The sequence below is a fragment of the Rhinolophus ferrumequinum genome, chromosome 4 (genome assembly GCF_004115265.2).
Source record: "Rhinolophus ferrumequinum isolate MPI-CBG mRhiFer1 chromosome 4, mRhiFer1_v1.p, whole genome shotgun sequence".
NCBI lineage: Eukaryota > Metazoa > Chordata > Mammalia > Chiroptera > Rhinolophidae > Rhinolophus > Rhinolophus ferrumequinum.
In genome coordinates this window covers 55821006-55847948 of record NC_046287.1, presented here as the reverse complement: position 1 = coordinate 55847948, position 26943 = coordinate 55821006, and the positions used below count along the sequence as shown (strand labels likewise).

The 26943-nt window shown below is 46.2% G+C and overlaps 1 protein-coding gene across 2 annotated transcripts; it reads left to right on the top strand.

The window, feature by feature from the left end:
* The first annotated feature begins 2446 nt into the window (after window positions 1–2446).
* GRTP1 (growth hormone regulated TBC protein 1) lies at window positions 2447–26869 on the top strand. Of its 2 annotated transcripts, none has more exons than XM_033104925.1 (8): window positions 2447–2610; window positions 3018–3169; window positions 6923–7081; window positions 10372–10496; window positions 13029–13125; window positions 22656–22828; window positions 22907–23092; window positions 26481–26869. In XM_033104925.1, exons 1-8 carry the CDS (start codon window positions 2564–2566, stop codon window positions 26568–26570), a joined length of 1029 nt encoding a protein of 342 aa, XP_032960816.1. In that variant the 5' UTR covers window positions 2447–2563; the 3' UTR covers window positions 26571–26869. The 2 variants fall into 2 exon arrangements, with proteins under 2 accessions (XP_032960816.1, XP_032960817.1); XM_033104926.1 differs by lacking the exon at window positions 26481–26869 and adding an exon at window positions 24498–26456.
* Window positions 26870–26943: the final 74 nt, after the last annotated feature.

The following is a 26943-nucleotide window of genomic DNA, read 5'->3' as shown; positions in this document are numbered from 1 at the left end:
TGGGGGGCAGGAGGGTCAGACATGCTCATAGAAACAGCAACAGGAAGTAGGAAATAGGGTTTGGGCTCTAAAGAAAGGTCAGATGAGGAGGGTGGGGTGTACAGGGAGCCAGTCCAATATACTGGTAGCAGACTGCAAAGGAAGGGAACAGAACAAAAACAAGAGGACGGGGGTTGGGTTGGAGTGGGGGTAGGAGAGGTGACTGTGCTTGCTCTGTTCTGTAAGATCCAGGAGAGGCAAGCGTAGTGTGGGCCTAGAGGAATCCCCCACATTGGTGTCGAGATAAATCACCCTATCCATGGACTTTCGTCTGCAAAAGAAAAAACCATTGTTGGGAATGTGCCAAGTACGTCAGAACATGCATCAGGGGTCTTTGAAAGAAGTGACTCTGTGTCTTTCAAAGGCAAAATGCTGTAAACTGAGCTGAAAGCTTGAAGAATTTTCCTAGAACCAACTAAGAAGGTTGGCAGAACTGGCATTTGGGGTTATGCTTACCCAAACACTAAATTTCCTATAATTTTCCAGGGTTTGGAGAAGCATGAAAATGGACAGACTGACATCCCCAGTTTAGGGGAGGTGTGTTTCACAAATTATTTTCTAGGCCCCTTGTTTATCTCTTAGATGGCACATTCCTGAAAAACCAACGTTAAGTGCCCAGGCTGATTCACAAAAGCCCTGTCAGACTTGAAGTGGAAAGCTGAGAACATTATTTCTACCACACCTCGCCATGGCTCAGGAGGGCTTTTCGGGAGAAAGTGCATTTGGAGTCTCAGAAAGACATTTCCTCAAAGGTGGGCTGGTGACTGGTGGAGTGGGTTCCCAGGCACAGGACGGTGGTCATGTGACATTTGCAGAGAAGGAGTCTTTCTGATTTGCCTGATTGCCTACTGTTCTGAGCCCACTTAAAAAAAAAAAAGAACCCTTGGGATGTGGACTGAGTACCTTAAACCTGAAAGTATCTTAAATCCCCTTTTATCTCACCACATTTCCGAAGCAAAATTCAAAACACAGTTTTGGCAAACTTTCGATGGCCTCCCAGATATGAAAAGCAGTTTGGACATGGTTTTCATGCCATAATATTGAAATCTCAGGACAGTATAATGGTGTACTGGGACCAAAGGAGACACAATTGAAAAGCAGGGCAGCTCTGGAGTATCAAGGGAGGAATGGCTGACACGGCTTTCGTTTGGCGGTGCTTTCCCTCTGAAGTAAAAGGCAGATGAAGCTGTTCATTTGCAGAAAAGACTCTGAGTTGACTCATGCTCCCAAGATTCTGGACACAAGCCTTTGGGAAGCTGCAGCCAGAGGAGGGAGCCCCCCCACTTCTTCCATGCTTGGGGAGTGGAGCAGATGCCTGAGGCCATTAACCCCAAGTCACCCCACATGGCAATCCTACAGGGCACAGCACATCCCTCGCTGCTGGGCCACAGCGAGCCTGTTCTTCAGACACTGTGACTCCTGGCAGGGTTGCAGTTTTCCAAGGCCCGGCTCACTGCTGTTGGGATTGGAAGGAGATGTCAGGCGGGAGGGAATGGAACCCCTGCTCCTCGAGTCCGGTTTGGGGAAATAGGAAGGGACAGGTTTCTCTAGGTCGGTACAGAGATTAAGATCTCTATTTTATGTTGTTCTCTGGTCTGAAGTGTAGGCGGAAGGAGAGCAAATTAAAAATGACTTGCTTTTTCTGCATAAAATAAAACAAGGGGTCACAGGTCTGAACTCTGGACTTTGGACTTGCTGGGCACTGAGGTTTGAAGGAATCTCGGAAGATTTATCTCCTCCAACCTTTACTGGAGGCCTAGGAGGCCTGAGGATGGGGACACGCCTCACGCTCGCCTAGCGAGCCCCGCGGGCCCTGGGATCTCGCACCCCGTCCTCCCATCCGCCATCTTCCTCATCCCGTACCCGGGAGCCCCCCCACGCCCACCTTACCACCCTCGGGTCCCCATCCTGCTCCCGCAACCCCTCAAGCCGCCCCATCCGGCTCCTCGGGTCCCCCCATCTGCTCCGCGCCCCCAGCCGTCCCTCTGTGTCCCCCCTACATCCTCCCACTCTGCCCCTGGCTCCCCGATCCCCAATTCCCAGAGCCGCTTCCCTTCAGGTCTGGGGACAGAGTAGTGGGTAGGCTCCCACGGCTCCTAGGCTCCACCAGCCTTCCACTACGCCCTCCGCAGGAGACGCGGGAGCAGGTGCAACGCCGTGCCCGCCCCTTGCGTCCTTTTAGGGCCCACCCGCCCCCTCCCCTCCCCTCCCCGTCCATCCCCTCCCCTCCGCCCCGGCCCCCCTCGTCCTCCCAGTCTCTCTACCCAGGCCCCCCTCCTCCCGCTCCCTCTCCTCACCCTGATTCCTGCACTGCCCTTCCCCCTCACTCCACCCCAGCCCCGCCCCCAGCCCCGCCTCCCCTCCCCTCCCCCACCCCCATTCCCAGCACCGCCCCCCCCACCCCACCGCAGCACCGCCTCCCCGCGCCCGCCGCGGCGGAAGGACTCTAGCTGCCCCGAGTCCCGGGAGGTGGATTTGGCACCCCTTCCCGGCCGCGGTCACGACAGCCACCCACCTTCCCTGCATGGAGCCCAGGGAGCGCACACAGGCGGCGCGGGACCGTGTCCCCAGGTGGGAGCGAAGGGGCTGGGACGCCCTTCTTCCAGCACGGGGGTGCGAGGGTCGTGGGTGTGGGATTCGGGGATGCGAGGATGGGAGGGTGCGGGATTTAGGGGTGCGGGAAGTAGAAGGGTGCGGCGGTGGAGGTGCTGACGCTTGCGCGTCCGTGAGCTGGGTTGCGCCCCGGCTGCGCTCGGCCCGCCGTCCCTTTCTGCGCCAGGGCATCGACCAGCGTGTGCCCCCGGTGTGTCGGTCACGGTTCCGGACGGGCTGCTGCTCCCCGCCCCCCACGCGGGGATCCGAGGGCGTGACCCGGGGGTAGGACCCCGGGGGCAGGACCCGATCGCTCTGTGCCACAGGTCGCACGTGTGCGCGGAACTTTATTCTGGGGTTGCAGGGTTTTTATTTTTGTATTGTAGGATTGATCCGTATGGGTTTGAAAGGCCTGAGGATTTTGACTATGCAGCTTATGAAGAATTTTTTTCCACCTACCTGGTGATACTCACTCGAAGAGCAATAAAATGGTCTAAACTTCTAAAGGGAAGTAGTAGTGTTCAGAAAAGTATGACAGGTGAGTTTGGAGCTTGGTCCACTATTCAACACACAGGTCACTGGCTGACAGAAACTGCTGGGAAGAGAGGGATTCTGGATTTCTTAGGTCCTTTACCCCAGTGGTTGCCTTAATTCTGGCGCTTGGTGTCCGCTCTGTGTATCTTTCCTGCTGCTCCAGAGGCCAGAAAGTTACAAGGCAGGTGCGTGTCCTATGCAGGCTGAAAGCTAAGGTTCAAAGCTTTGAATTCAGCTAGAACTTGCACTGTTAAGGTACAAGTTCATCTTTTCTTCTCTTTGAGAAGGGCCTGCGTGCCAGATATGAATGGACCACACCTTCATTCCAGAAGAAAACAGATTTCCTGCTCCTCAAAATGAGATTGGCCAGGGCTCTCCAGTTGTCCATTCCTGTGACTAAGCTCTCGGTGCTTCCCTCGGAGTGAAAGCCAGTCCTTGCTGGACCCCTCCTCACCTCTTCTGCCCCAGTCCCCACCTCGCTCTAGGCCTGGAGGCTCCTCCCTTTTTCTCCAGCACACCCCTAGCCTGCGACTGCCTCTCCTTAAGGTTCTTCTCCACCCCCTCCACCCTACCCCAGCCCCTACACCTGGTGTTTTTCAGGTGTTGACTTGAATGCCACCTCCCTGAGTCCTTCCTGAGCTCCTGTCTGGAATGGCGTGTCCCCCATCACACCACACATCCAGACGCTTGCTACCCCTTCCCTTCTCATTTTCTCCTTGTTGTCTAGCGCAGTGCAGCTCTTATTTTATCATTTATTTCCCCTGCTGCAGTCAAAGATCCCTCCCTGCTGGCAGGATTGGCCAGGATAGTTGCTGTAGTATTTGTTAAATGAATGAAGTGTTTAGTGGGTATCTGCCGTGCAGGTGGTGAGGGCATTGGCATCAGTGTGCCGGGCAGTTGAGGGAATACAAATACATGGCTCAGGGTGTAGAGGGGCTTCCTGAAATAGGACATTGTTGACAATTAAGGGGTGAGGACGGGTCAGCTGCAAGGGACACAGCTGTGTGACCAGACTATTGGGGACGTGCTTAGGAGGGGCTGGAGATGGAGCTGGGGGCCCTGCATGGGGCCACATGTAGGCACTCATCACATGACTGGCAGAGAGAAGCCAACTGTAAAAGGGTTTATGAGCAAGGGGATGAAGAGGTCAATTTTTGCCTTTAAAGCAGTTAGTGAACAGGGCCCAGAGTGGCCCCAGCATACGGTAGGTGCTTGGGAAATACCTGTGGACTTGACTGAGAGGGCTGGGCAGGCAGGTGGATCTGGGAACTTGCTGTCTGGGAGGGTGCGGGTCAGAGAGGAGGGAGGCTATCCGAAGGCACTGAGCCACTGGCCTCTTCCTTGACCCAGCCCTCCCTCAAGGCTGTGACTAATGGGAGTGCTTGGTGAAAACTCAGGTAGACTAGCTTTTCATAAAATCAGCTGGAAGGGACCTTAAAGGTTGGTCCTGTGTTGCTTCACAGACCTCTGAGGTTAACATGCTGTGAGTATCTGGCATGAATCATATATGCTGATATCCACCCCTGAACGGCCCCTGTGTGTTCATGTGTTTCCAGCAGCACATCTCCTTTATTTTTCCCTTTTGATTTATTCTTAAAACTTGACTGGTCTTTTGTTTGAAGAAGTTACATACAAGTGTATAAAAATAAACATAATTTATGTTTATGGTAAAACACCTTAATCATACTAAAAGGTGTGAAGTGACATTGAGTTTCTCTTCTAACCCAGCCCCAGCCTCCCGGAGCAGTGACCACTGTCCTTGCGTCTCCTCCCAGGAACAGGATGTGTGTGTGTGCGCACACACACGTGTACAAATGCAGCTACCACACCCACAGGTCTGCAGTTTGCTTTTAGTGCAGGAGAAGGCTTGCTGTCCATCATGGTTAACAGGACTGCTGACCCACAGGTCAGATAAAGCATTCAGCCTATGTAGTACCTGAAATACGTTCAGGGCTCAATGAATCTTAGCTGTTGTAATAGTGATTAAGATACCCAGAAGTTTCGAAAAACAAAGGTTTCTGCTACTTTTAGATATTTGTTATCTGAACTTACAGTGTTTCTTCAGAAAAGAATGAAAACAGTGTACTTGGCCTCAGAGACTGACACTTTCCCAAGGGCAGGGCTCACCCACACAGGTCATCACTGAGGTTTACAGAAGTGTAAAATATAAAGGAAAAAGAGTCAGGAAAGTTTTTTCAAAAAGAAGCTACATCCTAGGAATTAACTTGCCTCCTGGAATATTAATAGGAATTGAACTGAGGTTATAGATCCATTTGGGAAGAACTGACATCTTAATAATATGAAGTCTTCTAATTCTTGAACGTGGTAGACATGCTCTGTCTCTCCTCTTATGTAGGTCTTTGACTTCTTTTGCAGCATTGAGCTCTCAAATCCTGCAGATATTTTGTTACATTTATACTTAAGTATTTCTCCTTTAATTTTTGATGCTATTGTAAGTGATACTATTTTCAGGTTTTTTTATTGCAGTTAGTGTGTAGAAGTACCGTGGATTTTTGCATGTTCATTCCTTTGCTACCATCTAAGTTAGAATAATCCAGCACTGGGGCTGACCCTTCCCCTTGCTGGTCAGCAGAGGAGGGTTAACAACTCCCTCAGGTCATTCTTGGTCTTGATGCCCTCCCTCTAGGGGTCATAGACCTACAGACACATGTATAAATCATCTAAGTTGGAGGGAAGGTCAGGCTGAATTATTGGTGTCTTTGGTAGACCTAAAAATGAAAGAAAGCTTATCCTTTCCATGTTCCCATAACAGTCTGAATAGACCACGTGTATAGCAATGTTCTTGCCACGGTGTGATCCTCCAGTGTGCTTCTAAACTGGCAAAGAGAGTTTCTTAAGTTTTCTTTGGCTGTTGGTGGATAGTATGAGTCTGTTCTGTTCCTCCTTCTGGTCCTCCCTTGTCACCCCTGCATCATTCTGCAAATATTTAGTGTGCATTTACTGCCCCCACGTACCCTTCTAGGAGTGGGCTGGTGCAGGCGGCTTGGCCTCCTGGAGCTTCCATTTTAAGGTGCTTATGCCTGTCCATCAGGTGTAGGTCACCTTGGAGTTTGGTGACCCCAAGATGGGTCGATAAGGTTTTATCGACAGTGCTTTTCTTGACTGTAACCTAGAATGTTATTCCTATTATTTTTTGTTTTTGTTAAATGCAGTGAATGCCTCAGATTTTTTCCATTTTATGGCAGCTTGTGGAATTTCACTAATCATATGAGCTTTTATTTCTAAAGTGTGGTTTCTTTTTAAAAAATTTCTAATATCAAAGGAAAACAACAAAGCTGTGAATATTTGCTTTGAAAATGAACTGTTTTGGGGGTTAAATTAAGGTGATTAAAAGCATAATGTAGCACCCCTGGGCTTGCTTACTGTAATTAATTTGAGTGTCAGTCTCACAAATCTTTCTCCTCTGCCTGGGAAATTATTGATGCCTTGAGATCACTCATGGTTTTGGGCTTCTTTTAGTGTGGATCGTGGAGTAGGAGAATCAGAGGTTATTGTAGCCTCCTGTTCGACTATGCTCAGTTGGGAGGGCGAGCAGGATTCCGTAATGAGTGTATGTACCACTTTTGGTGGAGATGCAGGAAGTTTTGCATGTTTTTAATGTTTGACGTAGGGAGAGAAATGGCGAGCTAAAAGCATTGGAATTCGTGCCATTTGCTCAAAGGGCCCCTCCATGAGCTGTCTGACCTTGATAAGTGCTTGTCTGTCCTTCTGAAGCAGCCTCCTCTCTCTGTTTCAGTGAAGCGCTATATCCGGAAAGGTGTTCCACTCGAGCACCGGGCCCGCGTCTGGATGGGGGTGAGTGGAGCACAGGCCCAGATGGACCGGAACCCTGGCTATTACCACCAACTTCTCCAGGGAGAGAGGAATGACAGCCTAGAGGAGGCCATCAGGACAGGTGACGTGCAGTATCCGTCCCTCGGGTGGATGGCAGCCCAGGCAGGAGGAGGAGGAGGAGGAGGAGGAGAATGAGGAGGAGGAGGAGGAGGAGTGGACATTATCCCCCAAATTGTGTTTGCACCCGGTCTTTGAAGTGATGTTGATGAAGAAATGAACATTGTTAAAGATGCACCAACTGATTTCAGTTTGAAATTATATTTTTCTCAGAGGAAAATCAAAACGTAAGCGTTCATGAGGGGAGAACAATGTCTTTAATTCATTCAGCAAATACTTGCGTGCCTAGCTAGCCTGTAAGGAGCGTGGTAATAGAAAGACTAGATTTCTTCCATGAAGAACCCTTCAAGGAAGGTGAGAAGATGCTGAGTAAGCAATCACAACACAGTAGGATAATCACGTAAGGGATTTGTGCCTCACAGTGACACACGGGGACTTACAGAATCAGCTACCACGTGTCGTAAAGTCACACACTGGAGTTTTCTTTCATACTGTCGAACTCTAATAATTATTTAGGGATGCTAATATTTTTGGCCTATAATTTCTTTTTCGTCCATTTTCTTTAGTAGTCACATAAGCTCACTGGCTTTTTAAAGTTCAAAGTGCCCCAAAAAATGTTTAACCTAAATTGAATAATTAGATATTTAGGAAATATATCTGCCTTTCTGATTCCAATAGTTTTTGAGAAATACAAATTTAAACACAAAATATTTAACTTTAAAAAATCCAGTTACTTTATTTTAGGAGATCCAGCTCTTTGGCTCGTGGGTGGTGGCTGAAGTTCCGAATTCTCACTCTGCTGTGATGGGTCTTGTTTTTTTTTCCCTGAATAAACCCTCTTTTTGGTGGACTGTCAAAAAAAAAAAAAAATCCAAGTACTTTAAAGTGCTGAGAGGTTGGACTGACTTGTGACAATGAGAGAAGGGTGGGTGCCAGCATAAGGAATGGGGGTCCTTCAGTCCTCTGTCAGCCCCTGGGGTCTCATAGCCCCCAGGCAGGAGCCAGGGGGAAGAGCTGCAGCTGCTGAACCTGCCAGCTGCATCCTGATTGCTAACAAACTACAGCCAAAGGTCTCAGAACAGAAGCTGTCACTGGCTTTGCAGGCACAGCCCAGCGGTGTCCCTTAGTAAGGCCAGAAATGCTGATACGGGTTGGGAAGAAACCTTAGGTCCAAGGGAGGCCGAGCATATTAAATAAAATATAATGTTGCTGTTTGGAAAACGAATTTAGACGCCATGTTTAGTGCCAGCGTTTTGCGGATAAATATATTTTATTTATTGTGGTAAATTACACATAACATAAAATTTACCATTTTATCTTCCCAAACTGAATCTCTGTCCCCATTAAACACTAATTCCCCCTCCTTTAGCCTCTGGCACCCACCTTTCTACTTTCTGTCTATGAATTTGATGACTAAGTACCTCATATAAGTAGAATCATACAATATCTGTCCTTTTGTGTCTGGCTTATTTCACTGAGCATAATGTCCTCAACATTTACCTATATGATAGCATGTGTCAGAATTTCCTTCCTTTGTAAGGCTGACTAATATTTAATTGTATGTGTATACACTGTTGTATTTAACCATCCGTCTGTTGATGGTCACCAGAGTCGCTTCCATCTTTTGGCTATTGTGAGTAATGCTGCTATGAACATGGATGGACAAATATCTTTACAGGCTCCTGCTTTCAGTTCTTTTGGGTATATTACTGGAAGTGGAATTGCTGGATCACATTGTAATTCTGTATCTATGTTTTTGAGGAATCTGGACAAATCATTTTACAGGGAGAGTAGAGAGGATATTTCATGCCCTGTACGCATAGACTGAACATCGCTTTCCACACCTGCCTCCACAGTGGGAAGAAGGGACATTTCCTGTAGAAAGATTTCAAAACATATGGAAAATGTATCATAATAAAAAATATTACATAGGAATGAGCACAGATGGTCACTTTAGTCTGAATTAGTAAAAAAAACACTCATTTCCTCATGATCAATTCCGGTTTTTGGAATGCTTAGAGTTTCAGGGAAGAAAACAAAATCTCTTCTTTATAGAAAACATACAATGAAAAGTAATGTGCTTTGGGGCACTAAGCTGACTGTTTTGCCCAGATCTAGTTATTTTAAGCAAAGATAAGGCCTGGGGGCCAGAAGTTGGGAACAGAATTACCGTTGCGGCATTTTACAGCAGCTATGTAGACGTCATGCTAATATACAAGTTGGATTTCCTTAGGCACAGAGGGGAGGTATCATGCATGCTTGTCTTATAGCATGACAGGAAAGCTAATGGTTATGTGTGTGCTATCTTGAGATCTATGGGTGTGTGTGTGTCCCAATCCATTTTGGTAATCATCCATAGCACAGTAGCAAATACACTACTAACCTAAGTGGGATCAGTAGAGTCAGAAAAGATGTAATGGTTTAAGTTGCTATATATCCTGTTTGTCCCTTCACCCTTCTACAGAGTTAACATAAAACTCAGCTTTAAAAAGTCACGTATCAGGTCAGTGTGAGACACAGTTTTGTCTCGGTGACTTCGTCCAGCACGTGCGTCCCTGCACTGGTCCCTGGTGTGGACTGGCTGGGCCACGCCAGGAGAGCCGGGCTGAGGAAGTGGGTGTCTGATGAGCAGCAAGAGGCTGGCCAGGGAACCCTCCCGAGACAAGGATGGGCTGTGTTGAGTTTATTTAATTTTCAGTTTTCAGTTTTGTCTGTTAATCTCTGAAAGGGAATCTCTGACTCCTTATGTTTTTGATCTTCGGAAGTGGGAACATTTTCCAAAGTTTTATGTGAAATGTTTACTTGTCACCTATGGTTTTAGAGTTAAGCCTTCTACTATCTAAGAGGGGCCGGTGTGAGGATGAGGGCACAGGTGGGTCTGTGGGGTGGAGAAAATTGAGTAAAACTCCGGGCTTGAGCCCGAGAGAGGCTCACTCTGCTGTCACTGATTTTGAGAGAAGCGGCTGTCGGGGCCCATCAGCATGCCCCTGAGGTGCTACTAGAGCAGGACACCGGGTCCAGGGAACTCCCTCCTCTTCCTCCTGACTCGGTTGCCCAGGGCCTTGACTGTGAGGCTGCAGGTCCTGTGGCCCATGAAGGACAGCTAGGCTCTTCTGGAGTGATCCAAAAGCATAACCAGAGTGGAAATCATTTCTTAAACCTTAGGCAGAGCACTTCACCAGGTGGCGTTTGGAGCCTCCCTTAGGAGTATGCATGAGGGGGATTTTGGCACATCACAGACCAGTCTTCTATTTTCACCTTTTGAATAATTCTGTGTCATAAATTTCCCTGCAGATATGAACAGGACCTTCCCGGACAATGTAAAATTCCGGAAGAGCGCGGATCCCTGTTTACAAAAGACTCTGTACAATGTGCTGTTGGCTTACGGGCACCACAACCAAGGTGTGGGGTACTGCCAGGTAAGCCCCCGGGAAAGTGAAAACGATTGACACCCCGCAGACTTACAACAGAGACACTCTCCAGGTGTACATTAAGTATTCTTTATCAGTTCATTCAGAAACTCCCTAGTCATAACACCTGCGCAAGCTGTGACTGTAACTATTGCCCAGTTATAAAACCAGCAAAACATCTATTTAATGATTTCTTTTGATATCAGACTGCAGTGAGTGGGGGTGAGGATGGAAAGTTGGGGAGCCGGTAGGAAGTAACTTAGGTGAACACAGGGCTGTATTTTCTAGAACACAAAGTAACCAGCACCTCATCACGTTGGTGCGAATTGTGTGTGCGTGTGCATGTGTGTGTGCACTATGTGTGATGGGGGGGGGTGCTCCTTTGAGGTTATTTCTGGAGTCAGAGCTTCCCTGCAATTAGAGGTAATGGTATGCCTCCTCGCCTGCCACTCCAGTCATCGTGTTTTGGATCTGTTGCATGAAGCACACATGAGGTGGGAAAGAATCATTTCTCGTTCCTCCCTGAAGCATTCTCCGTCTGGAGTCTATCAAACGGACACTTCTGTTCACAACAGGGAAAGCAAGAAGAACCTGAGTTAGGAGCAGCAGCAGCTGTGCCCTCCGTGGGTGCGTGCGTGTGATATGGCTGCACTTCCTTTGAGATGAGCTTTTCCAGTCTCTGAGCTCCCAGGAGGCCCATGAGACCTGAGTCACCGGGTGTGCCAGGCAGGATGTTGGCAGGAGCTACCTGCTACCTATTACTGGGAATGCTGCTTGTCGCCATGGCTGCAAGCATGAGCCCAGGGATGGGAGTGGCTTTCCCTACCTTTGAGTCTGTACACTTCCTGTGCTCTTGGAGCCTGAAGCTTGTTTAAAGGTTTCCTGGGAGGACGTGAGTGAAACCCATAGTGATGGGAAGTTTACATCTAACAGCTGTGGCAGAGGGCTCAAGAAGCTTGTCATAAAGGCGGGGGAGCCAGGAGTGTTTGGGTCCTTAATAAGGTTTAAACAAATGTTTGTGCAGTGGGGGTTGCTTTGGCAATTTGTAGTCCCTCTGTGAACACCATGTGATGTGGCTCTGGGCTCTGGAGAAGAAAGGGGGAAACAGGAGAAGGAGTGAGGCCGATCGTTTTGAAAAGACCAGCAGCAAAGAAGTATCATAGCTACTACTAAGATTCACCTGAATAATTGAGCAGGTTGTGTTTTTATATTGCTCTGTTACCTGGAGATAGTGCCTGCAGAAAGATAAAGCTGGGATGAGTCCATTCTTCCCAGAATTCTTGTCATTCTCAGCTTTTATTACTGTCATTAACTTGTCCTGAAACCAGGACATGGCCTGTGGGAGATGGGGAGGCAAGATGGCTGAGAAATTGTCCTAAGATTATTCTAGTTACTGTTCTTGTGGATATTAAAAATAGCTTTAAAAAATAAACTACACAATTTTAAATACTAGCACGAGGCCAAAACTCTATTGGCTTTTGGAATATATAATGCGCGTGCATGCACACGTGTGCACACACACACACACGCATGCACACATACATATGCATGCCAGTGCACATACATTGTATTATTTTCCTGGGGCTGCCATGACAAAGTATCACAAGCTGAGAGGCGTGAACAACAGGTATTAATTTTCTCTCAGTTCTGGAGGTCCCAGATCAAGTCACCGGGGTTGGTTCCTTCCGAGGCTGTGAGGGAGAGTCTGTTCCACGCTGCTTCCCTCGCTTCTGCTGCTCTCTGGCAAGCCTTGGCATTCCTTACGTTGTAGACGCATCAACCAATCACTGTTTTCCTCTTCGTGTGGTGTTCTCCATGTGGTGTCTTGTACCCATATTTATCTTATTGGTGACAAAACTTGATTTTTCTCTTATTATTAGAGAAATACATACTTATTTAGAAAATACAGGCAAGCGAAAAGGAAGACAGAAGTCGTCTGAATCCCAGTCACCCGTCACGGTTGTTAAGCATCACCTGCTTTGCTTCTTCCCCGTGTCTAGCAGCTGCTCTCAGATAAGAGAGTCACATACTTCAAGTATTTTAGCAACATTTGCCTTTTGGCTAGTGTGCGCCATGAATTTCCCAAAACAGTCTCTATCACAAAGTCGCTTTCAACATCCCCATGTGTCAGCCCATGTTCCTTATGGAATTATGAAATATGGTCATGGGTAGAGTTTCCCCTCTGATACAGAGTTTCATGCTATTAATTTTTTTAGAAGTCAATTGTAAGTTGTATTTTATCGTTAGGTTACCGTTAGTTGAAGAGTCTTTGATTTTAGTGTTCTAAGGCAGTGTTCAGAAGAGTTTCTCTTAACCATTTTCTTTTTCTGCCTTTTCATGTAGACTTGACTAAATGCATTACTAGACGGCAAATCCTGAGTATATCTAAAGTTCTACTAAAATGTCATTGTGGAATTATGCAAGATTTAGGGAAGAGCAAGGGAAATGGAAAGGCAGTAGTTAGCAGCCCAACAATTATAGAATCGTATGGTGGTTTAAAACTTGACATGAATTTCTGTTTTCTCATTTTTCTCATTTCAGGGAATGAATTTTATAGCGGGATACCTAATTCTTATCACAAAGAGTGAAGAGGAATCCTTCTGGCTATTAGATGCTCTTGTTGGAAGAATACTACCTGGTATGTTGAAAATCTCTACTGTATGCCTTTCACTGTCTTGTTTCTGTCTTGTTATCAAAATAATTCAGCTGATAAGTCAAGATTTTATTCAAACATAATTGAATTGTTTGGGAGTTTAGGTTAAAAATCTTTTTGCAGTGGACTTAAAGAGAAGAAAACTATTTCAGATGATTGGCTCCAGCTAGAGCGACCAGTCGTGTCTGTGTCTTGGAGCTTGAATTTGGCTGAGCCTGTGTGCTTGGCGCATCTGTTCCTCAGTTTGTACCATTCGTGTTGACACAGACCTATTGGGCCTTAGTGTACGTCTTATTGATTATGAAACCTGGGAGAGGTTCACTTGGAAAGGAAAGGTGGGGAGGTCCTGAGTGTGAGAAAAGAGCCTAAAGGGAGAGAGGACTTTAGCAATCCCAGTTTCGACAAGCCTGTATTCGTTACTGAGCTTGTGAATGGTGGTAAGAGGGCAATAGTTGTCAGCTGTTATTACTGTTTTTAAAATGAGAATTATTCTTTTCATACTTTTCCACCTTTCTATTTACTAACGAGTATTATGTTAATTATAAGTTAGTTAACAAACTATTTGTTAATAAACAACGACCAATTTTTATAACACACAATGTGGACTATGAGCTGCAGAGCAGAATCCCTTTGGGAAGAGAAATGGCCAGAGCCATCTCGGTGGGAGAAAACTTGGGGCAGATTTGATCCTCTGCCCTCCCCAGCCATGATGGTGGTGATTGGTCACAATGAGCCTCATGCTTGACCTGAAAGATAAGCACAGCTTCGAGTTCTCGTGACTGGTGGAAAGGGGGGAGAGGGGTATGGGGACAGGTGTGGTTACAGGCTCCCCACAGTGATGAGTTCAGAGTCAGTCTTGTTTTCTGTGCCTGCCTCTGAATTTTCTTCTTGCTCCTCTCCCTCGCACATGCTTCCCTGAGTTGGGCTGGACTCACCCTAGGACCACCCAGGACAGTGCCCAGGGACTTCTCTGGAGAGCGGGTTCCCATCTCCAGGAACTCCATTGAAGACATGAGAGCAGTGTGCCCATAGCACAGCTCCGATGCCACGCTCACCTGCACCTATATTCTCACTTCATCCTCAGAAAAGCGGTACCACAGAGACCTGACTATTAAATCCATTTTACAAACGAGGACAAGGAAGGCCTGGATCCCTCGGCTGTGTGTGGCAGAGCCTGGATTCAAACCCATGGCTGTGTGACCCTAAGGCCCTGGCACGTGCCTCATGGAGGAGTGAACCTGAGTGCACTGTTAAAGAAAGGGGGGATCTGGAGAGATGGAGGGAAATGTGGGCACTCCTTGTGCTCTGGTGCCACCATTAGTAAGGGCTCAGGAGTGGGCGTGCCAGAGGCCAGGCCGGATGGAGCTGCCCATGAGGAAAGGAGAGGTGGAGAGGCCCTGAGTGTGAGAAAAGAGCCTCAGGGGTGGGGGGGGCTTCGGAGAAGACTGTGAGTCCCAGTTTCAACGTGAAGGCCTGAAGTGCAGTGGTCAGGAAGTTAGGAGGAAGAGGGGTCCAGAGACTTTCCAAATGAAATATTCACAGAGCTTTGTAACACGTTCACCATTTGCTTCAATTATGTCCTAAGACTGAATTACAATGACTGTTGGTATCCACGGTCTATTTAGTTCTGGGCATTTGGAAAACATCAGTGAACAAAACATAAGAGGCCCGGCCCTTGTGGAATTCCCATACAATGACCAACAGCCATCACACAAGCCATAATAAGTAGATAAAATATAGAGTGTTAGTGTTAGTACACGTAGACCTAGGGAAAGGCCCTGAGACTGAAAATCTACCCCCGTAAGTGGAGGGCAGGGAAAGACTGAAGAGGCTGGTTACTCCAGTATGGTAATAAATAGTTTACTAAGGGAAACTTACGTACAAGGTGTATCTTGGGTGGCTGCAAGACAAACTGGATCCCTGTACTGCTTGGCAGGCCCCAAAGAATTATACCGGGTAAAAGGGGGAATAGTCAGTGGGTACTAGTGTATGACTGCTATCAGGTACGGGAAATTACACGCTCGACGAGGAGAACCACCTATTCCAGGAACCAGCAAATAGCAGGAGGCAAGGGCAGGCTGCTGCTTTATGTCGGAATGAACATCAAATTATGATCAGACAACCTCTAACTGGGGTTTGCAGAAAGCAACCTCCATTCTGGCCCAGGTCCAGCTCGAGGGACAGACAGTGATCACGTCATGGAACAGTCTCTCCTCTACACGTAATAAACAAAATTTAACTCAGTAAATTTGAAGATCCAATTGGCTTTATTAAATGATTTTTGAATCAAGCATCAACTCATCTAGCAAGTAGAGAGATACTTTGAGGGGTTATATAAGATGGAAGGCCTTTATTTATTTATTTAAAATAATTTTTTTCAGTTACAGTTGACTTTCATTATTTTATATTAGTTTCAGGTATACAGCGTAGTGGTTAGACATATTTATATAATTTATGCAGTCGTCTCCCTGATTAGCCTAGTACCCACCTGGCACTATACATAGTTGTTGCAACATTACTGACTATATTCTCTATGCTGCACTTTACATCTCCATGACTATTTTGTAACTACTAATTTGTATTTCTTAATCCCTTCACCTTTTTCACCCAGCTCCTCAACCTCCCCCGCTCTGGCATCCATCAGTTTGTTCTCTATATCTATGAGTCTATTTCCGTTTTGTTTGTTCATTTATTTTCTTCTTTAGATTCCACATATAAGCAAGATCATATGGTATTTGTCTTTCTCAGTCTGACTTATTTCACTTAGCATAATACTCTCTAGGTCCATCCATGTTGTCACAAATGTTAAGATTTAGTTTTTTTTAGATGGCTGAGTAATATTCCATTGTATGTATGTACAACATGGAAGGCTTTTGTAGAAAGAAGGGCAAGACAAGGAAGTCATCAGTAAGAGGAAAATGAAAATTCATTGGAGGAAAGAAAGTAAGAGTTCAAGGTGATGACATCTTCTCATTGGCTGAACTGTGGCATTTCCATTGGCTGGGCTTGTTGCTGGGCAAGAGGAAATGTACTCCTGCTGGAGGAGTAAAGTAGTAAAAGTATTTTGGTCTGTAATTTACTCTCTCCCGGTAGAGGTCTGTAATTGACCCCTCCCTGTTTGAGGTAGTTGACCTAAGTGGTAGGGTGTGAGAGCTCCCTCTACAGGCCTTCCCAACTCCAATTTTAGTTGAAGTTTCCTTTAATTTACACAAGAGTATTAGAAGGTGATAAATGCTGATTTAGAAAAAATAAAAAAATGAAGGGTCCAGATTGCCCCTAAAGTGGTAGTGTCATTATAGAGAAACAAAAGAAAATATCAAAATAAAAATGTTAGGACTGTGAGAGAAAAAAGGAATTATTCTTGTCCTTGCATAGCTCTCCAAATGGCAGAGGCAGCTATGTTCTCTGAATCCTGGTTGCACAAACTAGGTCATTTCAGTGCCACAGTTATCCTGCTTTTAGTTGTTTCTGTTTTAATTATATAAAAAAATGCAGATATATTCTCATTTCAGAAGTTCAAAAAATATTGTACTGATTATAGAAAAAAAGTGACAGTCTTCTTTCACTTATATCCCCTCTCGTTTCTCTCCTACTCAGAGGAATTACGTTATCATCAATTTGTTGTGTATATTTCCAGAGTTCTTTCTGTGCATTTATATATGCATACTTACATAAGCACACAAATAAAAGAGTGAAAATTAATGACATAGAAAACAATGAAGCAATAGAAAAGATGAACTGAGACAAAAGCTGGTTCTTTGGAAAAACTGATAAAATAGACAAACCTCTACAAGACTGATAAAGAAAAAATGGATTTGATATTTAGAAATGAAAGGGATGCTGTAATTTGAAAATCTGTAGATTTTTAAGAATCAGAATAGGAACAAAATGAAGAGACAAATGGATAACTGAGAAAAATACAGTTTAATAAAGCTGACTCTGGAGAAAATAGAACATCCGAATGGGCATATGCACAGACATACAAAATATTTTCACAGACAAACCTCATCAAACCTTGAAGGTACAGATAATTCCTATATTTTTTATAAATCTTGCAGAAAACAGAAAAAGATAAACTTCTGATAAACTCATGTTATGAAGCTAGTATAACCTTGTTGTCATGCAGGCTAATCTCATTGATGAACACAGGTATAGAAATCCTAATTTAAATAATAGTATTAGCAACTTGAATCCAGTGATGGTTATGGAGTATTATTTTTTATCTAAAGCGTTTATCCCAGGAATGCAAGATTGGCTTAATCATATAGAAGAATCAATAGCAAAGCAAAGCCAAGAAGGAAAGATTATTGGAGATTGATCATAATGCTATAATAATTAAAATTGTGTGGTAGTAGTTTATGGATGGATAAACAGAACTGAGAAGCCAGAAATCAATTAGTCTATTGATCTATTAATCTGTCAGAACTTGGTATGTGAGATATGAGGTCTGACAATTAAGTTCGCGAACTCATCCTAGAAAAAGTGCTACACACCTCATTGCTGAATATCACTATGGTCACCTTTGAAGGACTCCCCTTGGGAAGCTGCGCACTGATGCCAGCGCCTAGTCCACCCTTCAAAGCAATTTTGGAACTCTTTTTCTGGAATGGCCACCAGAACTGTCATCGTATTACTACCCTTGATGTCCTGAATGTCATCAAAATGTCTTTTTTTCAGTATTTCCTTTATGTTCGGGTAAAGAAATAAGTCATTGGGGGCCACATCAGGTGAGTAGGGAGGGTGTTCCAATACAGTTATTTGTTTACTGGCTAAAAACTCCCTCACAGACAGTGCCGTGTGAGCTGGTGCATTGTCGTGATGCAAGAGCCATGAATTGTTGGCGAAAAGTTCAGGTCGTCTAACTTTTTCACACAGCCTTTTCAGCACTTCCAAATAGTAAACTTCGTTAACTGTTTATCCAGTTGGTACAAATTCATAAGGAAGAATCCCTTTGATATCAAAAAAGGATAGCAACATCATTGCAACAAGTTCACGAATTTAATTGTCCGACCTCATATATTGATTAATGGGTAAAGAAAGACTATTTAAAACATCGTTCTGTGACAATTGACTGTCTATATGGAAGAAAACAAAATTAGACCCTTAATTCTATTCCAGATGGATTCACTGCGAGAAAGCAAATAGGCAACTTACAAAATAGGAAACATGAATGGCCAACAAAGTTATGACGCGATGACAAAGTAAGCAAGGAGATACAGATTTAAACAACACTGAAGTAGGATGTCAGAGCCTTTAGCACAGACCCCTGATGGCTGCTGCTTCTAGGCCAGTGACAGCCCAGTTTCAGAGCAGCTGAAATAGGATAAAGTTAGTGTTAGAATTGAAGATGTTATATTACTATCTTCTCACAGAGGAGGAACTGGAGGCAGAGAGTAACTTGTACAGAGTCACAGAACTGACTCATGGTCTCGTGCACGCCTCAGTGGCCTCCTGCTTCGATGACGGAGCCCTCCTCAGGCACTGCCACCTCCACGAGTATTACTGTGTTGCATGAAAGTTAATAGTCACTCAGACTAGTTTACCTGAAGGATTTCACTTTTACACTGTGGTCCCAATTCAACAGACAACTCCCGAACATGCTAAACTTGGCCTCCGTACATCCATATGCAGAGTTCAAAGTCTCATGCAGATCTCCTATGACATCAAGGAGCCTCTTCGGGAGCCAGGGGTGGCTCTCCGGATTAGACAACATTCAAACCAAGGCATCCAGCGAAAGGGTGCAAGAGGAAAAGCAGATGTGGCACTTCCTGGCTAGAAGCCGGGTAAGGATCAGGCTCTGTCAATCCCTGGTGCTTCAGGTCCCATCTGACTTCAAGAATGGAGGGGGAAGCGTCCATGAGTGAGTCAGTGCAATAAGGAACTAATATTGGCATCCTGAAAAGCTGGTCAGACCTGTTTTCCCTTGAAACAGGGGAACAGGTTAATTTTCATCACAGAAATACCCAGCTCAACCTAGAAAGTGTGGCCGACATGGGGACTGATCAGGCACATTCTGTGGGCGAGGCTCACAATCCCTGAGGAGCAGAGGTGGAACGGGGCGAGGACCACTGGACTGCATTCATCTCACCTGCACCCGACAATGTCTTTCCTGTGTCCTCTTGATTAGCTTACCCATAGGGTCTCCCCTACTTGGTGTTGTGTCCATAGCCTGTGTCCTACTCCTATGGCACATGTGTTTGCTTTTTCACAGGTGGGCACTTCATCCCTGGGCTGAGAGCATCACTTTGGAATTAGACTGCATAGGTTTGAATCGCAACTCTACCACTTACTACTCATGTAGCACTAATCATGGGCGTGTTTCTAAATCTGTGCACCTCCACCCCACAGCAGCTCCCACACCTGAGACAGCACCCCCACACCTGCCCTGCTCCTCGAAGCACCCTTCAGCCTTCCGATGCACTGACACAGCCATTAGGTTGTTTGCAAAGGTGAATGTCCCTAGCAGAAGCATGACTCGGGGCCCCAGGGAGGCGAGGCACTTCAGGGAATACACAGGATGTTTCTTTGTTCCTGTGCACAGATGAATGCTGGTTCTGCTGTGTGTTCTTCTGTGCAGACATTAGTTAGGGGAATGTTGCGGGCAAAGCCTAGAAGGAACTGTGGTTTGTCTTGCCTTCAGCATTCTGGGGCAGAATGCATTGAGGAGGGTAAATAGAGAGGTTCGCAGGCTTTCAGTGATCTTTCCCTGGTGACCAGCTCAGGCCTGTGGCGGCTGGGGTGTGACTTTGACATCTATTTTTGGAAGCTGCTCTAAGACTCTCTGTCACCAAGAACAAGGTCATGCTGTGCTTGCAGCTTAAATGTCCTTCTCGGCAAATCCTCTTACCACTCCTGCGCTTAAACCTGATTTCCTCTGAGACGTCACTTATATAATTGGGTCGGCACTCAATACGCTCTCAAGAGAACAGAGAATCTTTGCTGAATTAAAAAGGAAAAAGAGAGAGCAGCAGTTCAAAGTTTCAAGACATAGATGCAAAATCAGTATACGAAAGAGCATTTATTTTTTAATCCCTTTGATTTTATAACCAGATTGGCTTCTGTTATTTTCAGTGTACTTTAGTATTAAACATAGTTTATTGTAGCTTTCTCTTCGAAAATTAGCAACATGAGTGCAATATCGTGTTAATATTTATAATGACTATTTTAACCAAAATATTTAATTAACAAGAACGTTTTGTCATTTGCTTTTGTGAGTGACCAAACTGTGTATGGGCAGCAGGGCGAGATACTGTGTTTGACAGTATGCAGAATGTGTGCACATTTTCTTTTTTTATTACACAGATTACTCACTCAATTTTTATAGCAAAAATTAAGCATTAAAACACATCACATTAACAAGCTAGAAAGATTTTTGCAAGACAGATGTCTGTTCAAAAGATAGACCCTCTGTTGGAAGCTTTGGTCTGTGTGTATGTCTGAGCTCATGGTAGGGACCGCTAACTGTCGGCCCTCTAACAGGAAGCAGAGCGGCCATGAGGTCACTTTAAGTCGTGATTTCTGTGTTCCAACAGCCCGGGGTCCCTAAGCCACTAACTAGAGTAGAAAATTTCTCCAAATTAAGCCATCATCCCTCTTCGGGAATGAACAAGAAACAGTTTAGACTTAACATTGCTTCTGCCTTTCTGTATTCAGAGTGGTAGGGACATTTGGCTCCTTCTAGAATTTCTGGTAAATGTAATGAAGTGTCCTCCACCCTTAAGTTGGAGAAAGCATGTAGGATTCCATGAGAGCCTTCGCCCAGCAGCTCTACGTGGAGACGTTTCTCTGCCTATGTGAGCACATGTGAGCACACGTGTGTGGGCTGACAGCATCTGAACGTCTACAAACTGGGAGCTGGTGAAGTGGTGTATGGCTTATCCCTGTGAAGGCTCCTCGCCAAAGACGGCAGGCCACGTATGTGAGGGTGTGCAAAGGGATGTATGACAGAGTCCTGTTTGCAAGATAAATCTGTTATGTGGTATTAAAAGATGGGGGAGGCCTGTCAGTCTGGTTAGTGATGATTGGTTACCTGGGGACAGTGGTGTGAAGGCGACTTTCGCTTTTCACCTGATGCTCTAATTTATTGTAAGCATGTATTATCTTAGTAACAAAAAAATAAAGAGAACTACATAAAAAACACAATACCAGTCAAGAAAGGAGAATGCATCCTGTGCTCAGAGGACCCCAGGGTGCTCAGGGTACATTGGCACGCTGCTGGAGAAGCCATCAAGGCCAAGGCTGTCACTGTCCTTGAAGCCCTGAGTCCATCCTATCCAGGGCACACATTTTAACCAGCTGTGGGATTGGAAATCTGTGCTTTGGGCCAAATTTTAAAATAACTGTCTTTTATGACACTATTTGTGTGCCTGAACTGTCTGTTCTGAGGAGGCAGGTGGATGTGGGAAGGTGTGGAGGGGCAGCTCGAGTTGAGCCCCTCCCTCCTGACTCTGTGTGGGGGGTGGCATGGTGGCACTGCATGGGCACTGGGGGCGGGTCTGCTTGTACTCATGACTGTGTCCTCCACCACTGGGCCATGGGCCGCCTCCGCCCTGTAGCTTCTCTTGCTCCCAGACAGGACCACGCTGTCAGGTGGTGCTGTCCCCGCAGCTCAGGTGGCCCTGTGCCGGCTTGCGCTGCCTCCTGAAATCTCTCAGCCTGGGGCGGGCAGAGCCCTGGCTGCGAGGCGCTCCCTCAGTTGGGATGACAGGAAAAGGCAGCTGCCACCTGCAGATTTTTAAAATTTTACTTTTATTGTGGTAAAATACACATACCATCACATTGACCATCTTTGTCATTCTAAGTGTACAGTTCAGTGGCATAAAGCATAGGCACAGTGTTGTGTAACCATCACCACTGTCCATGTCCAGAACCTTATCTCCCCAAACCGAAACTCTGTTCCCGTTAAATAACAGTTCCCCATTCCCCTCCTCTTGCCCCTGGCAACCACCATTCTACCTTCTGTCTCTCTGATTGTGGTGGCTCTAAGCACCTCACATAAGTAGAATTATACAGTATTTGTTCTTTTGTGACTGGCTTATTTCACCTAGCATGATATCCTCAAGGTTCATCCATGTTGTAGTGTGTGTCAGAATTTCCCTCCTTTTTAAGGCTGAATAATATTCCATTGTATGTATGGACCATGTTTTGTTTATCTAGTCATCCACCGGTGGACACTTGGTTATGTCCATTTTTTGGCGGTTGTGAATAATGCTGCTATGCAAATATCCGTGCTTTCTGCTAGCAGGTTTTAACGGAGGCCCAGGAGGGCCTCACTGTCCAGAGCCCCAAAGACCCCCGCTTTGGAAACTGCTCCGGAGTCCCTGCATCCGCACAGCTCAGCATCTTGCCTCAGTCCTCCCTCTAACTTTGCCCTCCTCTTCTGGAAAGGATCCTCCATTAATAGCCATTTCCCCCCCCTGGCTGAGAGGAGAACGAGGGATGAGGCCAGCAGGAGGCTGTGGTGTGCGGAACAAGTGAGGCCCACTTCTGGGTTTCTGTCCTCATCCCCGTGGCAGATTACTACAGCCCCGCAATGCTGGGCCTGAAGACAGATCAGGAGGTCCTGGGGGAGCTGGTGAGGACCAAGCTGCCGGCAGTGGCGGCCCTGATGGATGGGCATGGTGTCCTGTGGACTTTGGTCGTGTCACGCTGGTTTATCTGCTTGTTTGTGGACATTCTGCCTGTGGAGGTGAGTGTCTCCTGCCTTGGTGGGACCGGGCTGACTCAGGTCACTGCACAATGATCTGCCATTTCTGTTTCTCTGCAGACGGTGCTTCGAATCTGGGATTGTTTGTTCAATGAAGGCTCAAAAATTATCTTCCGGGTGGCCCTGACCCTCATTAAGCAACACCAGGCTTTTATTTTGGAAGCCACCAGTGTTGCAGACATTTGTGAAAAGTTCAAGGAGATCACCAAAGGGAGTTTTGTGACTGAATGTCACACTTTTATGCAGGTGAGTGGATGTTCTCAGCCTGTGCTTTGCTCTGCTGTTCCATTTGCCCAGCCCGTGAAGGGGGTGTCCTGGCTTCACACGTCTGTCTGTCTGGCAAAGCATCTGTCCCTGTATTTCCTTTGGACCTGTTCCTCAGCTGGGTCTCTTCACCCCTCTCCTCTCAAGCAGCCCCGAGGAGGGGCTCCAGCCCCTTCTAGGCCCATGTTCTGGAGCCCAGGGCCTGCTGGCAGATGCGTGGGGGCCACTTACCTGGAATCCATGGCTGCTGCTGCTCCTCTTGTGCCATCAGCCATGGAGTGGCTTGCTCTGAGATGGGCAGGGTCCAGTGCCGAGGGACCCCCCTGTAGGGCCAGTCAGGGTTCACTGAGACAGAAGCATCAAGGGCTCGAGTAGACAGATGGGTCTAACCCACACTTTAGTTTCTCCAGGCCTGGGAGGTAGCAGACTTCCCTGAGTCCTGGAGCCCCTCCCTGAGCCTGCTGTGTTTCTGGTCTCAGAGGGCTTTCCTGATGACCCTGTCTACAGGAGGTCTCCTGTCTCTCCTGGTCCTAGTGGGGTCGCAGGCTGTGTAGACGACTCAGACCTGCTGAGTGAATGAAGTGGGAGCCGCATCCCACAGGCCTTCGGAGGAGTCCACGGAGCTGGGACAGGCTCAGGCTGGTAAGGCAGGGTTTACGTGGACTAGTGGGAAGAGGGTGAGAGGCGGGAGCAGAGCCCAAAGCTGGAACAGCCCTGGCGGGAGGTGATGAGTGCTAGCGCCCGAGCAGCCTTCATCTAGAGCACCTGGCTCATCTCACTTTTCACCTTTTTTGACGTAATTACAAATCCAAAGGAGATAGCAGGGGGCATGATGGCTGTGTCCACGTGGCACTGTTTCTATGCCTGGGAAGGCCAGGTGCTTCTCCACACTTCCCTGGGAGGTAGGGAGCTCCTCGCTGGGGCGGTTTTGCTTGGAAGCGACAAGGGGCAGTCTTCTGATGACTGGGACTATCTTAGAAAGAATCTAGGGCACTGAGCCAGAGAATTCCTGCCGTGAGCTTATTCCATACCTCTCTGAAAGTGAGCGTGGACACCGGGCAGCTCCAAGGGAGCGAGAGAAAACCTGGTGCCTCCATCCTGGGGCTCCAGCAGGGAGGGGTTCCACTTCCACCTGGCCTCAGAAGATGACCTCACGTCTAGCTGCTGTGGCGGTCCCCAAGGTCACATGCATCCTCTGAATAGCATGTGGGAGGGCGGGCATGAGCACTGACATTTCAGCTTGTACCAACCTGTGCTCACTAGCCAGCAACCGGAATAGAGAAGGTGGTGATGACGGACATGTCGGACAGAAACCTGGAACTGATTCATTTGGAGGCTTGTCGGGGGCACTTGGAGCCCATCACTCATGACAGATTTTCTCCTTCAGAAGGGGTAACTTCTCCGTCTTTTGAAGTCTTCAAGTCTTTTGAAGTCTTCAAGCCGGCTGGTGGCCTCTTGCTGAGAATGTTATAGGTGAATTCAAGCAGCATATGGCAGGATCGTGCTTCTTCCAGGCCTCCAAGTCTTTCCTTGTATGTTGAGATTATGGAGCTGAACGCAGAACTCGGACAGAATCAGTCTTCCCTTACCTGTATGACTGCTGGCAGGTTTCATGATTCCTTTTAGTCTCAGGTTCCTCATTTATAATAGATGACAATAGGTCCTGTATCCCAGGGTTGTTTAGTTTTCTTCTCTTTTTTTAGTGAGATGGAATTCCCGTATCATAAAATTCATCCTTTTAACATGTACAGTTCAGAAGTATTGTCACATTACCTAGTTCCATTGTCTAGTTCCAGAACATTTTCATCACCCCCCAAATGGAACCCCATTCCCCTACCCCTTCCTAAGCTCCTGGCAACCACCACTTTACTTTTTTTTTTTGCCAGTTTACTTTCTGTCTCTATGGATTTGTCTCTCCTGGATGTTTCACATAAATAGAATCAAACAATGTGTGACTTTTTGTGTCCAGCTTCTTTCACTCAGCATAATGCTTTCAAGGTTGTTTAGCTCTAACTGGTATTATTTATGTCAGTGTTTAGTGAGACGAGTACCTTGCACATAGTAGGTGCTCAGTAAGTGCTAGGATTTATAAAGTGCTAGAGGCAGCAAGATGACTGGTTTGCCTGGGGGCAGGTGGGTGAGCTGTCCACGGCGGGACTTTGCCTGTGTACATTTCACAGCCCGAAGGCGCTCTGGGCCCTGTGACCTTGGCGGGCCTGAGGGAAGCACAGGATCCTGAGGACACTGGGCGGGTTTCGCCAGTCTACCCGCATTGAAATCAAAACGTTGTGTATCATCGACAGAATAAATGTAGCCATTCAAGGGAAGTTGGTGGGGAAACAGCCCTAGTATAGTGAGTCTTACTTTCTCAGTGAGCTCTACAAAGTTGTATATGCATTTCTGTATTAAAAACACATCAGCACAGAATCTGTAGTTCATGTGTCAAACCACTCTGAAATCCTGTACAAGAACCTCCAGAATAAAAAACAGTGATTTTATATTGGAGCTCAGTGCAACATTAATGGGAAGAGAACAGTTGAACACTAATGTCTTGGCACGTCTCAGAGGATTTGATTTACTTTTTTCAGGAACTTGGGCAGCTATCACGTAAATGCTCTACCGACCTTAGGTGCTATGTATTATGAAAGTATAGAAGGATTTCTGAAATGAAATTTTTTTTAAAAAAACCTTTTAATGCTTCTTGGCCTAATTTATACCTGTGAATTTCTCAGCAGTAACTGCACAAATTATTAAATTATTATGCACAAAAGATGCAGTGGCACATCCCCCAGTCTAAAATGTTTGTTCTCACGCTAGTTTTAACCCCCTTCCTCTGGAGTCCCATGGCTGGCTACCTGCCTGCGTGCTCTATGCTCTCCCCGCCTTCCTGAGGCAGCATCATTTCTCCTCATTGTGAAGCAGTGTTCTCTCTTACTAGAAATGAGTCTTGAGTCTCTTACTGCTTCCACTTTTCAAATCTGGTTTCTTGTGCTTAGTCTGCTCGTGAATGGCTTGACTGGCTTCAGCACTGCTACAGGAGACAAGAGTTAATGGGTATGAACAAAAAGAACAACACAGGCAACAAAAGCAAAAATATACAAACAGGAATACATCCAACTTAAAAACTGCGTAGCAAAGGAAACAAGCAACAGTGAAGAGAAACAATATTTGCAAACCATGTATCTGATAAGGGTTACTACCAGAATTTATAAACAACTACTTGAGATGGAGGGCTCTCCCCTCTCACTGTGCAAGAGGCCTGTGGTTTTTGGTCAGTCGGTCTGTCTGCCACAGCCTCACCGTTAACAGGACAGCTAAGGTAAGAATGTGTTTTTGGTTGGTTTTTAAACCCATTCCATTCCTCTTCCAGAAAATATTCTCAGAGCCTGGAAGCTTGTCCATGAGCACCATCGCCAGGCTTCGCGAGAGCTGCAGGGCCAAGCTGCTGGCACAGGGGTGACGCAGGCATTCTCCCCTCTGCACGACCATGAGGCTTCATTTCCGGAGTTGACCAATTTTTACTGTTTTCCTTTTTAGTGCTGTAAATACTTGACGTCTCTACACTTTGGAGGTGAATTTTTTAAAAGAGCAATTTAAAATCATGTCTTTCTGTAACTGAGCTGTGAAGTCATAAATTTCTAAAAATATATTTTTACCTGAGACAATAATATATAAAATGTGAGATATACATTTGCATTTAATAAAGTATGTCAACACCTATGGATTTGTGATTACCACTTGTTAGTCAATTGAAAATTAAAATCAGTGAACTGTGATTAGTGTTATTAATGCCAATTAAATCTCCCATTTCTCTCTGTAGCAGGCATTTACCT